At 36.8% G+C, this 12,447-nt stretch overlaps 1 protein-coding gene across 2 annotated transcripts; it reads right to left on the reverse strand.

Annotated features, from left to right (window-relative positions):
• Window positions 1-5,990: 5,990 nt before the first annotated feature.
• LOC126727132 (uncharacterized) lies at window positions 5,991-12,386 on the reverse strand. 2 transcript variants are annotated; one of them, XM_050432657.1, is made up of 5 exons: window positions 11,390-12,386; window positions 8,537-8,982; window positions 6,575-6,762; window positions 6,353-6,419; window positions 5,991-6,264 (listed from the first exon to the last, which is right to left on the reverse strand). In XM_050432657.1, exons 1-5 carry the CDS (start codon window positions 12,210-12,212, stop codon window positions 6,223-6,225), a joined length of 1,566 nt encoding a protein of 521 aa, XP_050288614.1. In that variant the 5' UTR covers window positions 12,213-12,386; the 3' UTR covers window positions 5,991-6,222. The 2 variants fall into 2 exon arrangements, with proteins under 2 accessions (XP_050288614.1, XP_050288607.1); XM_050432650.1 differs by having other exon boundaries at window positions 11,384-12,382.
• Window positions 12,387-12,447: the final 61 nt, after the last annotated feature.

Raw genomic sequence — 12,447 nt, forward strand, 5'->3', positions numbered from 1 at the left:
AGAAAAAGCACAAGTTTTGGACAGAACCAAGGCCTTGCATGGTCCTCGGACTCAAGCCTATGGGGAAACCAAGTACTCAAAAGAAAAGGCACAAGTTTTGGATAGAACCAAGGCCTTGCATGGTCCTCGGACTCAAGCCTGTGGGGAAACCAAGTACTCAAAAGAAAAAACACAAGTTTTGGACAGAACCAAGGCCTTGCATGGTCCTCGGACTCAAGCCTATGGGGAAACCAACAACTTGGATGGGGAAAGTCCTCGGCTCAAATACTGTAAAAGGTTAAGACCAGTAAGAGTGTTAAGAAGATGGCGAAACGCCCCACTATTCAGTAGCCTAAGGGGGCTGTTCATTTTGCGGGTGATATGTCTTCGGATGGTTACTTCCTACACCGCATCGAGCATTCAGTTCTCATCTCGGCTAGTTTCGGGGTAAGTATCATTCTTCACAGGTCGGCATTGTTGTGCCAAACAACTCTATTAAAGTTATGGTGACACCTTTTTCTTAGCAAGTATTTTGGCCCTAGTTGTCATTGATTCAAATGCTATATTATTGTGCCGAACAACACTTGCAAATTCGTAAAAACGCCCTTCTCTTTGATAAGAGGTTAAGGCCCCAAGTATTGTACTCTAAGGTCGGCAGTATTGTGCCCGGCCGATTCAATAAGCTCATCATAATGTCCTTTCTTTTCCTGCCTAATGGGAGTTTCAGCCCTAAGTATCATTTATTCGATTCAGTATTATTGAGCAGGATTATTTTTATAAACACAGAGCAAGATCTTTTTATTAACTGGAACTTCGGTCCTAGACGTCGGTCACAGTTTAAAAATAAAAAGAATTTACAAGATTGTATGTCTATGCATTACGTTATCATTTCGGAAACATAGAGATAGAACATGCGAAGTAAAATGATAACAATTTTTATTAATATAAAGATGTATTACAACGTACAAAGAGGGGCTTAAACAAGCCTATACAAAAAGTGAACTGCCGAAACAATAAAAAAAAAAAAAAAACATCAGCAATACAGATAAGTAAACAGTCAGGTGTCTTTTAAACTCGTCTCCAAAGTCTCTCCAATCTCTGCCTCAGTATCGCCCATATTGAGAGAAGGACCTTCTTTAGAAAAAAGATGGAGGAGATGGAAGAAGAAGATGGAGGAGATGAATGAGGAAGATGGAGGAGATGAATGAAAGGAAGGAGGAGAAGAAGAGGGAAGAGATGAAAAGAAAGAAAAAGGAGCAAAAGAGGGAGAAGGAAAAGCACCAGGATGGATCTGGTGGTGGAAAAAAGAAGAAAGAGAGGCAAAAGGAGGCACCAGTGAACGAAGAAAGGAAGAAGCAGGGGCACTTAGTCCTTGCCCCAGTCCTGACTCCTAACACACTGGTGCCATGTTAGATATGCTTATAAGAGAGCGGGTGGTACTGATAATGGGTGTCCTCGGCTCAGTCACGCCAAAAGTGTGACGTGACGAGCCCCTGCTTCGGATTTTGGCTGAAAGGAAGGTGAGACAAATCTTGAGTCTCCGCCATCCTTGCCCTGACCGAGCCATTTCGAGCTTTATTAGAACATGGTGTTTTTGGGAGGGGAATGGCTCTTTCATTGCTTATTACTATGGTGAACGTATTACAGGTTAAGGTATAACCAGAGGGTAAAAGTAAACTCTGGGAGGAATCTAAGGGTTTCAGATTTCGGGGGGATTAAAGGGATTCATGTATGGGAGAAACAACTCTTGTTTTTTCTTTTTATATGAGGGGCGAAGAGGAGGGTACTTAATATGTTCAGATCTCCAAGGAAATCTGCAAACAAGAATATGCCCGTTCCGCTCCCCCACACCATCAGTAACCATTAAATCTGAGAGGTCTCGTAAAGGGAAACTATTAAAGACACGCTTCGGATAACCAAACGGCATGAGCATATCGTGAATAAATTAAGAGGAACATCTCGTAGACCGGTACATTTCCTAGGCAGGTGGAGAATCGCCAACATCAGTGAAAGGCTAAATTAAATGAGCCATAATAAAGGCTCGGTATTACCAAAACCCCCCTCTCTAACCAGGAGGTCGGACAGCAGGGTTTTGAGGGGCTATTGTGAGGCCCAATAATTTTATGGGCCAGGCCCACTTACTCATGGGGAGTCCAAAGGCCCAAGCCAAAGAAGGCTATGGCCCAAGCTCAATAATATAAAGCACAAAATGGCCCGGAGATGCAGCCGAGGACAGTTCAGTCCTCGGCAGACCCAAAGTTTCACCGAGAAGAGGGGCAAAAACGGTATAGGAACAAACTTGAAGAAAAATCTAAAATATCTAGGGAAAGATGCCCTTACTACCTTTCCCATACAAGACTCTGCACCTAACAGAGCCGGATTCTTCGGCTTTTTCAACCACCCCCAATGACTTTGGGTTTGGATTGACGGGACAAGTATCAGTCTTGGAAAGGTCGACCCTACACGTGGACGAAGGAAAGCGAACGCAGGCTAGTATAAAAGAAAAAGTAAGTAATCTGGAGAGGGGGGCTGGGAAAAATGGCCAAAAATCAGGGCCTCCCATCCCACCTCCAGGAGAAAGACTCCAGGGGTGAAAACACCTTAACGATGTATGCACACCACAAAAAAACCCACTGCCGGGTAACCAAGGCTTAGCCTTTCAAACCCACGCTCTACAAATGATATTGTCTGGGCCTTTTCACGTGCGAACCCAACACTATTGTGGTTCGTTGCGAATCGTGTCCTTACAGCTATATTTTAAATCTTCCAACGAAAACATTTTCAAATGGTAATATTTCTCAATAGCCACATATTTCAAATGGAATTGATAAATTTTAAGATTAACATAGAGTTGATAAATTTCAAATTACATAGAATTCATCAAATCTATGTAACTTTCTTGGAATTAATTAATTTATTAATTTTGTCCTAGTTTTTATCTTTTAATTATTAATATTCATTAACTTATCAATTAACATTTCTATTTTATTTGAAGAAAAACCCATATAATGTTAATTTAATGGATTTTTTATTCTTATTATTCGTTAACTTATATTTAATTTTCTTTAAAAAAAATTACTATACTTATCATTAAAAAAAATCCACCACACATTTTAATTAGAGAATGAAGAATATCCTTTTCCAGTTTCCTTTTGGTTTCATTATCGTCACATGTGCGTGCGCACACACACACACACGCAAGCACACACTCACACAGAGTGCAAAGAGAAGAGAAGAGAAATCGTTGGCCTGCTCCACCATACTGCCACCACACCCTCAAGGAAGGCCTGCCTCACTCAAGCTAATGACCTTTGTGAAGGTCAGTAGAGATCGACCAAATGCCAATAGAGATAAGAGTCACTCAATTAGCAAAGATTAGCCAAGTTAGATTGGCTTTCACTAACCATCACCACCAATTCACTCACGCTTGTCCTCCTCCCACTGCTAAGTGCATGCAATCAAGATTGGATCAAATCGGCTTCCATTTTATTTTTTTTTCATGTTCTTGATTTTTTGTTGTTCTGATTTTAGTTTTGTAGTTCTAATTAAATTGGTTTTATGAGATGATAGAATAATTATTTTTTTTGTTCAGTTGTTTGATTTTGTTGGTTGAGCCTATGTTCTCACATGTGCTGGAATTTGAGAAGAAATCAAGAAGAAACCAAGAGGCAAAATTCCTCATTTCCTTTGTTTTTTTAGAAGAAGTGGAGAGTGTGTGAGACCAAAAGGAAAACAAAGAAGAAAGAGAAAGAACTATTATAATATTCAAATGCTGGAATTTTTTAATAAAAGAAATTCAATTGTTAATCTTCAGTAACCCTTAGGGCCTGCTTGGAGAGGTACTGTCCATGAGCAAAAAAACTTTTTGAGGTTTAGAGAAACTATTGGATCAGTGTTTTATGGTTTCACTCTCTACAGTAGAGAGTATTTTGTATTTAGCTAGACTGTTGGAGATGCTCAACACATTTCTATCTTTATTGTTGGGCTTTTTTTTTTTTTTTCCCTCCAGATATTAGATCAAATTGGTTTGTATTGGACATATTTCTTGTGTGTTTAAAAAGGCCTAAATATTATTAAGATGATCAAATTTAAGCTTATTTTAGTTGGGTTTTAAAAAATTAGGATTCAGGTGGTCAAATTTTTATTTTTAGGCGAGTCAAAACAAGAGCAGAAAATTATATATAAAGTTTTTTGTTTTTTTGGCAGCTCCGAGGGTTCACTGTAATGATTAATGAACGTGGTGCTGGCCCTACACAAATAATCAAAATCTATAATAAAAAATAATAAAATAAAATAAAAACAAACAAACAAACAAATAAGAAGTGAGTGCTAGTTAGTTTGGCTAACTTAATTAAAGTAATTCTATTGTTGTTATCAAATACTTTGTTTGCTTTTTGATTGCAAAGTGATCCACCAAACTTCTCACATGTTTATCTCATCCTTACATATGATTGATAAGGGTAAGATATTTTTCGTCATCAATTATAGGCAAAGACATAATAGGACTCTAATTATCATCGATATGACAATATTCTCTCTGCTAGTAAATTTCCAACTTATATTAAATCTCATGCATAGTACTGTACCACTTAAATGGGTTAAGAATTATTTTCTATTTAAAAAAAAAATTCAAGATTTAATTTATTTCTTTTAAAACGGGAAGATTTAATTTAGGACAAAGTTTGACTACAAATTTTGTTGTAGCCTAATATCTTTTTATTGAATATGAATTTTGACAAATTCACTATTGTATTGCATTTTCTTATTATATTATTCATGTTTACAAAATTTTCAGAAAATCAAGGCTCAATAGCTATGTAATTAATCAAATGTTTAAATTTTAATTTTTTGTAGTTTAAAATAATGCATAAAAAATAAATATATGGATAAGATAGTAAATAACATCCAATAAAGAATATGCAATTTAACAATTAAATTTTCAAAATATGTAACTATATTATTATTTTTAGTCAGAGTTTTAACCTTAGGTTACATCCAAATTTGTAACCAAAAATTATCCTTTAATTTATTACTTTTTAAAATATCAAGATTTAATTTATTATTTTTAATATTATAAGGTTAATTTATTACGAAACAATAGGTAAACGGTAAGTTTACCAAATAAATATTAGAGCCCAAGGAAGACTTATACTTGTCAGACAATATTTTTTGCTTAGATCATCTTAATAATATTTAAACGACACCATTCAAACACGGAAGGATAAAAGATATCTGGTAGGTAATGCTAGTGTCACACTTGGTTCAGTAAAAGTGTACAACAGGGGTGCAGAGCTAAAGGTGGTGATCTGAGTGGCATAAGATAACATAGCATAAAGCACATTTATAAAGAAAATGAAATCTGGTGGGAGCTACAGTCTTCCCAAGCCAATTCCAAGAAGAATGGCTGAAAGCCTGAAACGATGGCAAGTGGATGTGTAAATAAAATTGTGAGAGAGGGAAGCCAAACGAATTCCAAAGAGAATGGATAAAGTTTTCCTCTAAACTAGATTATAAAGAGTTTATTAATCCATGTAGTAATTTATAAGACCATCTACTTGTCATGCAATGCTTAGGTACTTTCCTCCAAATTGATTTGGAGGAAAATTCTGGCCTGGTAAAAATAAGGAAGCAGAGTTGGCTGCAAGTGCCAACCTAAGCGTACAAACGATCTTGCTGCCTCAGTTGCTAGTCTCAGCTGCTCACCAAGGAGTTTGCTGGACACAATTCTAAAACAAAAAAGGCATGTATAACTTGAGCCTTAAATTTTTGAATAATTGCATCCACTTCCTAGCTGCACTACCTGAAGCCATATCCACTGAAGTATGGGGCATACTCACATTTCAAACAATGTGAAACAGATAAGTACAATTTAAATGTCTAATAGCGGTACGCCGTACAACAGCAACAACAAATACATTTGCAGAAAAAGTAAGCAATTAATGGTAAAAATCACTTCAAAAACTTCCGTTCTTGAATTTTAGGCCATTCCATCAATTTAAAGTTTGCCATGATTGCAGAAATGCCAAAAGACATACATTTTATTCATGGGGAAAAAATATATACATGTGAAACAGGATCCAAAAGGAAGAGACTACATAGTTACGTTTAATCTACATCACTTGTGTTGTATAACCTAGCTAAGGTATGAACATATGAAGCAATCAGATGAACAGGAGAATATAACTCAGTCATGAAAACTACAAGGTATCACTGTTGAGACTCAAGAAAGACTGTTTTGTGGGATCAATACCGTGTCATATTTCTCCACTTATCCTTCAGATCAACCTGAAAAAATGACCTCTAACTTATATACAGAGTATAAATACTTGGAAAGCAAAGTAAGACATTGCAAATGTGTACAACAACAAATTACCTCTGTTCTTTCATCAAAAATATCGCGATAGGAATTCAAGATGAGCTTCCAATTTCCTTTACCATACCTTCAACAGGAAACATGACAAAAAGAAATGTGAAGATCCACATTTTTTTTAAGGGATATAGAGTTTATTTATAACTGAAACTTGAGTCTATAAAAAATCCTGTTTTCAAAAATATACTCTACTGATGTTTTTTAATAATCAGAAAAAGCACATACTTCTGCACGCCAGTCCTTAAAGTATCTTCCTCCAATAAACTCCATCTCTTCAATTTTCTCCTCCTAACAAACTTTGTAACCTCGTACTTCTTCAAAGGAGAAACAATCTTTCTCTTTGGGCTAGGTAGGTGAAGCCTACCTGCACGATTGGTCATTCCTCCTGGTGACTCATCTATTGAATCATCCCACTGCAAAGACATAAGACAACTTTCAAAAATGACACACTATAACAATGTACATAAATGAACAGGAGAAAAATTGCTTCTTAAACATAACAAAGGCTATATGAGAATGGAAAGGGGCAACCAGGATTCAAGTAGTTCAATAATCATTTATCATCACATTTTTTGTTTGGACCGCAGCTTTGGGAACTATTTTGACTATTGATAATTTACATAAGAAGAAGGTGTTGATTCTAGATTGGTGTTATACGTGCAAAAGTAATGGAGGATCGGTAGATCATCTTTTACTACATTGTCCTATTGTTTTTGAGTTGTGGTCTATGGTGTTCACCTTGTTTGGTATCTACTAGGCAATGCCAAAGATTGTAGTTGACCTCGTATGTTGGTAAGGAAACTTTGGTCATCATCGCAATGGTGTTATCTGGATGGCTGTTTTGATGCGGTGCATTTGGCAAGAGAGAAACAACTGGTGTTTTGAAGATTTTGAAAAGGAAGTATAGCCAATTTAAAATTGTTGTTTTTTAAAACTCTATTGGATTAGGTGTCTACCATAGAAAGTCATTCTATTTTTTCGGTCTATGATTTGATGGATGCTAGTAATTTATGTATTTGATTGTTTTGGTCCCCTGCTGTATACTTCCTCTATACTTGGGTGACTCCTTAAGATTATGAATAAAATTTGGTTAAAGTTTAGCTACAAAATTGGTTGTAGCCTAAAACTACATCCTTACTTAATAAAACAAACATTACTACATATTTTGAAAATCTAATCGTTGAATTGCATGTTCTTTATGCTCTTATTACACATGTCAAATTTTGTGTCAATCGGATATTATTTACTATATGATCTATAAGCTTATATTTTGTGCATAATTTTAAACTACAAAAATTTGCAATAAAAACAATTTATTGATAACATAACTATTGATACATGCAAAAAAAAAAAAAAAAAAAAAAAAAAAAAAAAAAAAAAAACATAACTATTGATATTTAATTTTCTAGAAATTTTGCAAGCATGGAGAATATAAGAAGAAAATGTAATCCAATGGTGGATTTATCAAAATTCACCTTCAATAAAAAGATATTGCGCAAAGTTGTAACCTTAAACTACAATCAATTTTGTAGCTAAACTTTATCCATAAAATTTACTTTACTTATCAAAAAAAAAAAAAAAAGAAGATGATCTCATGCTGATTGTGCTGTTTTAATAAGTTCATACCAAATGCACAAATCTCACACTTTTGCAAGGTTTGGGGGAGATCATGGTAGACAGCCTTACACCCAATTTTTTTGTGGAGGCTGATTCTCAAGTTTGAATCCATGACTTGTCACTTTTGATGTTGTTTTAATAAATTCATACCAAATGCACAAATCTCACACTTTTGCAAGGTCTGGAAGAGATCATGGTAGACAGTCTTACACCCAATTTTTGTGGAGGCTAATTCCCAAGTTTGAATCCATGACTTGGCACTTTTTTTGGTGGGAGACACTTGCCATCGCACCAAGGCCTGACCTCTAATTATGTTGTTTTATCAAAAAAGAAAAGAAAAAATAGCTGATTATGCTGTAAAATATAATTAAGATGAGTTCAAGAAAATGCAAGTCAATGCAAGACATAAGACAACTCTCAAAAATAACACAATCTGCATTATGTTCGTATATGAATTAGATAATACACATGATGTATCGACTATTTGCATGTAACATGATATATTAACCCCAGTTACCACACTATTTAAAAACAAACCAAGAATTGAAATAACAAAAATAGACCACATACCTCATAAGTATGGGCAGTGCCATTCCGCTCCATTAAGCTTGGTCGCGTAGCATTGCTCTGAGGAATGCAGGACTGATTTCCACAACCAGAGTCAGTAGTTTGTGCAGCTATGCTTTTGTCAACAGATGGATTGAGTGCATCTGTGTCTTTTTCACTTTGATTTTCTACAGAAGGTTCATGTCTCTTATCTTTTTTCACCATGTCAGCTATTATGGTTTCAGACAAATGTAATGCATCAGGAAGTGGGTCCTTCACCACTGCTTTTAACTCCAAAGAGCTGGATTTAAGTGCTTCTTTTATCATATTAACTTCAGGGGTAGGCAAGGAATCATATTTGCTAGGTGATGCATCTGTGTCCACTTCTTCAGTAATCCTAACTCCTCCTTTAGAGCGTTTATGCCAAGTAACGTGCTTGCATCTAGGAAGCACATTCCCCTTATGTATTTCTGAGTAATATGGAACGACAAACCCAAAAATCAAAAGGGAAAAAGGAATCCTTAGCTATATAAATGTAAAGCTCAAGAATGTCATTAACAAGCTTAAGATGTGACTAGTCTGATCATGAAACATGCAAGTAGAAGGATGACCTTAATTACGTATATGTTTAACCAAACCTCAACTAGGAAAAGTTGATAGCTTTGACAAGAGCAGCAGAAAGGAATCGACATAAAAGAGAAATTTGAGAAATCAATTTGAAATTGAACCATTAAAAAAATGAACAGCACAAAATTCTCATTTAGCCCCGCTGAACTGCCAATAGAGATGGCAATTTTTTTACTCCAACCTGACAAAAGTCCAATCATGGGTGCACAAGAGTTGACTTCCTGTGTTTTACCTGTTATTTCATGGTTTTGACCCTGTTTCAACTAGTTAAATTGGATATTGCATGCTCTTAAACTTATATGAGATCTGAAAAGTTTTGGTTTCTTTGTCATCGCATGGCTAGTGTTCGTGTAGCATTAGGTTATTTTTGCATTTCTTATCTCCAATCACTTGAGATACTTTATACAACCTAAGGTTTTTATCTTAATCCTCCATATTTTATCAATTTTGCACGCTAGCTAAGTTGTTGTTAATAGATAGAGCTGAGTGCATTCATTCAGCAGTGTTGTGAAGTAGTATAGTGCTTCTTGGAATCTAAAGATAATCAGAAAATTTATCATAAACATGATATTTAGACAGTCATCTTCTCCCTCCTTTCCCTATTTTGCAGGTCTTGCATCCGCAGTCCATGAGACCTGCTAGAGAAGGTGATATTCCTGTTAGGGTTAAAAACTCTTACAACCCTAATGTACTCTTATTGCGATGACTACCAAACTTTCCTTGCCAACATGCTAAAAACTCCACCACAGTCTTTGGCTTTACCCAGTAAATACCAAACAAGGTGACCACCATAGACCATAGCTCAAGCGCAATGGAACAATGTAGTAAAATTGCAGGCAGTCTAGTATTGTTTTGAAACAGAATATAACTATGTTGGATATTGTTAGCACTAGAAAGCTTGGTCAACGTGGCTTCCTTGCTAAGGTGAGAAGCTAATGATTGAGTGCTCTTTAGCCTTTTGTCGACTCAAAATCTCATTTTAGCATGATTTATGTCCAAGCAAAAATATTGAGAATAGCTTCATATTCTCAATATTGGAAGATTTCGGCATATCAGTTGTTGTAGCTACTAGTGAAGTTAGTATTTCCTTGACACTGGATCCATCAAAGCTTTGGAGTAGAGAGCTGATTCAGAAGGCAAGCGTATGGTATCTTGTTTGTATTACAATTTCTTGTTTAAATTTACAATTTCAATTAGCACATACCTTAATTCCAGGCATTTTGTGGTTTTCTTGCAAATCATTGCTTGCATGCATAAAGTCAACTACAGTCTCTGCTCCATATAACATGCCTATCATACTATATGTACTATTAGTATTTTAATCTGCAGAGCAGTTGTGTATTTTTTTTTTCTTTGCAACTGCTTTTATTTTTTTCCCTCATCTCATACCATTCTTTTTTTATCAGGAACTAGAGAAAATTGCTGCCGTGAACCTTCTTCGGCACAGGGCAATTATTTCTCTCATTGGAAATGTTCAGAGGTTATCCCTGATAATAGAGAAGGTGCTGTATACATTTTGCACACATACTAAGAAAATATCTTTTGAATTGTTTTTATTTATTTTTTTTTTTTGATAAGCAACGAACTTTGAATATCTCTTGAATTGTTGTAGAAACTTCTTAAGGTGATTGCAATTGTTGACTTATTTTTCTCTAACTGTTGTAAGACATTCTCTAGATTACCTTAATGTTCTTAAATTTGTGGAATATTCATCTCTTTGAGAGTTTTTCTCATGTTCATTTTCAACTGAATTCTTACAAGAAGTGGAAACTTTAGGACATGATTGGAATAAACTTTGAGGAAAAATGGAAATTATTACAAGTTTCTATACTCATTTTTGCCAAAGTTTGTCCATTGAGTTTATGCTGGTTTTATTTATTTATTTATTTTAAATTCAGAGGAGGGAAATTGTTCGTATAAGAAGCCATTGTCTTTCCATGCCATTTGCTTACTATATTTCTGTTGATCTCATTGCTCATTCATGTAGCTTTATGCAGTAGTCAGTACACACATAATAGCAAATACCTAAACAAGAAATGGTCATTGGCCTTATCTAGCTGGCTCTTTTTTGCATTTTCTGTTCTACTTCTACACAACTGTTTCTTGATTTCTTTTTGCATATATGTTATGTTAGAGTGTGTCATATCTCAGCATCATACATAAGCCTCAATTTCTAAGCACCATGACTGTACACTAAATATCCAACCAAAACACATAGTAAAGTTAGAAGAAAAAAAAATGTACCTTTACCTCTCCCTGCAGGTTTATCATTGACACCCATTTCTCGACTTCCCTCTCCATTCACTGTCGGCTCCCGATGCGTCGCCCCTATCTCTTCTTCCACCCCCAATTCACCCACATTACCGGAATCCACCACTGCTGCCGCCGCCGCAGCCACTGCAGGCTCGGCTGCTTCAACCGTCGCAGCAGCCAATCCACCGGCATTGTTGGCAGGCATTTGATCACCACTCAAATTCTGTAAATCAGAGGGCTCTATCAACACCGCCGCGGACTCGAGAAACGAAGGCCCCATGAGCGCCCAAGCCTCTCCTAAAAAAACCCTAAGTGCACGCAGAGCCTCGGTCCTCGTATTCAACTTCATCAACCTCTTCGCCGTGTTGGCCTCCCAAAGCGCCTCCTCCAAATCCTCCCTCCACCGAGTCAACTCGTCCGAAACCAACTCGCTCTTCCCGGACTTCTCCAAATGACCAATCCTGCCCCTCCACACCCTCTTCACCGCCTCGAAATACTCCCCGTGCTTGTCGGGGCTTCCCAACAAATACTTGACCGTACACTCCACCGCCACCGCACAGTACGCCGCTTTCAACGAGTCTCTGACCTCGACCCCCTCGCTTCGATCCATTTCTTCGATCAGTTCCAATGTCTGGAGCGTCGTTTCGGAAACCGATGCGGCGGCGATTTCGGACCGGATCGTGCGGAGGAGGACGGTCTTCTTGAAGCGAGAGTCGGCGCCGGAGACCGGTAATACTTGGAGGAGCTTCTTGATGACGTGGTCTGGCGCCGTGCTTCGCATTAGGAATTCGGAAATCCATCGGCAAATGTCTGGGTCCATCGTGAACGTGATTTAAGAATTGGGAATTGGCATTAGGGTTTTGTGAGTGGTTTTTGGGAAAATTTAAGGGTTAGGAGCTTGCTATGGAAGCAACTGGTAAAGCTGTGATCTTTGAGTTTGGTTTTTACTTTTTACCGTCCTTGTGATAAGATAAGGGTCCATTATTACCGTCTGGAATCGGTTTCGAGTTCTGACAATTGGTAGGAAACGAACCCGGTTCTGTTTCGCCGCACCC

This window comes from Quercus robur, chromosome 1, assembly GCF_932294415.1.
Source record: "Quercus robur chromosome 1, dhQueRobu3.1, whole genome shotgun sequence".
In the NCBI taxonomy this organism is placed as follows: Eukaryota; Viridiplantae; Streptophyta; class Magnoliopsida; order Fagales; family Fagaceae; genus Quercus; species Quercus robur.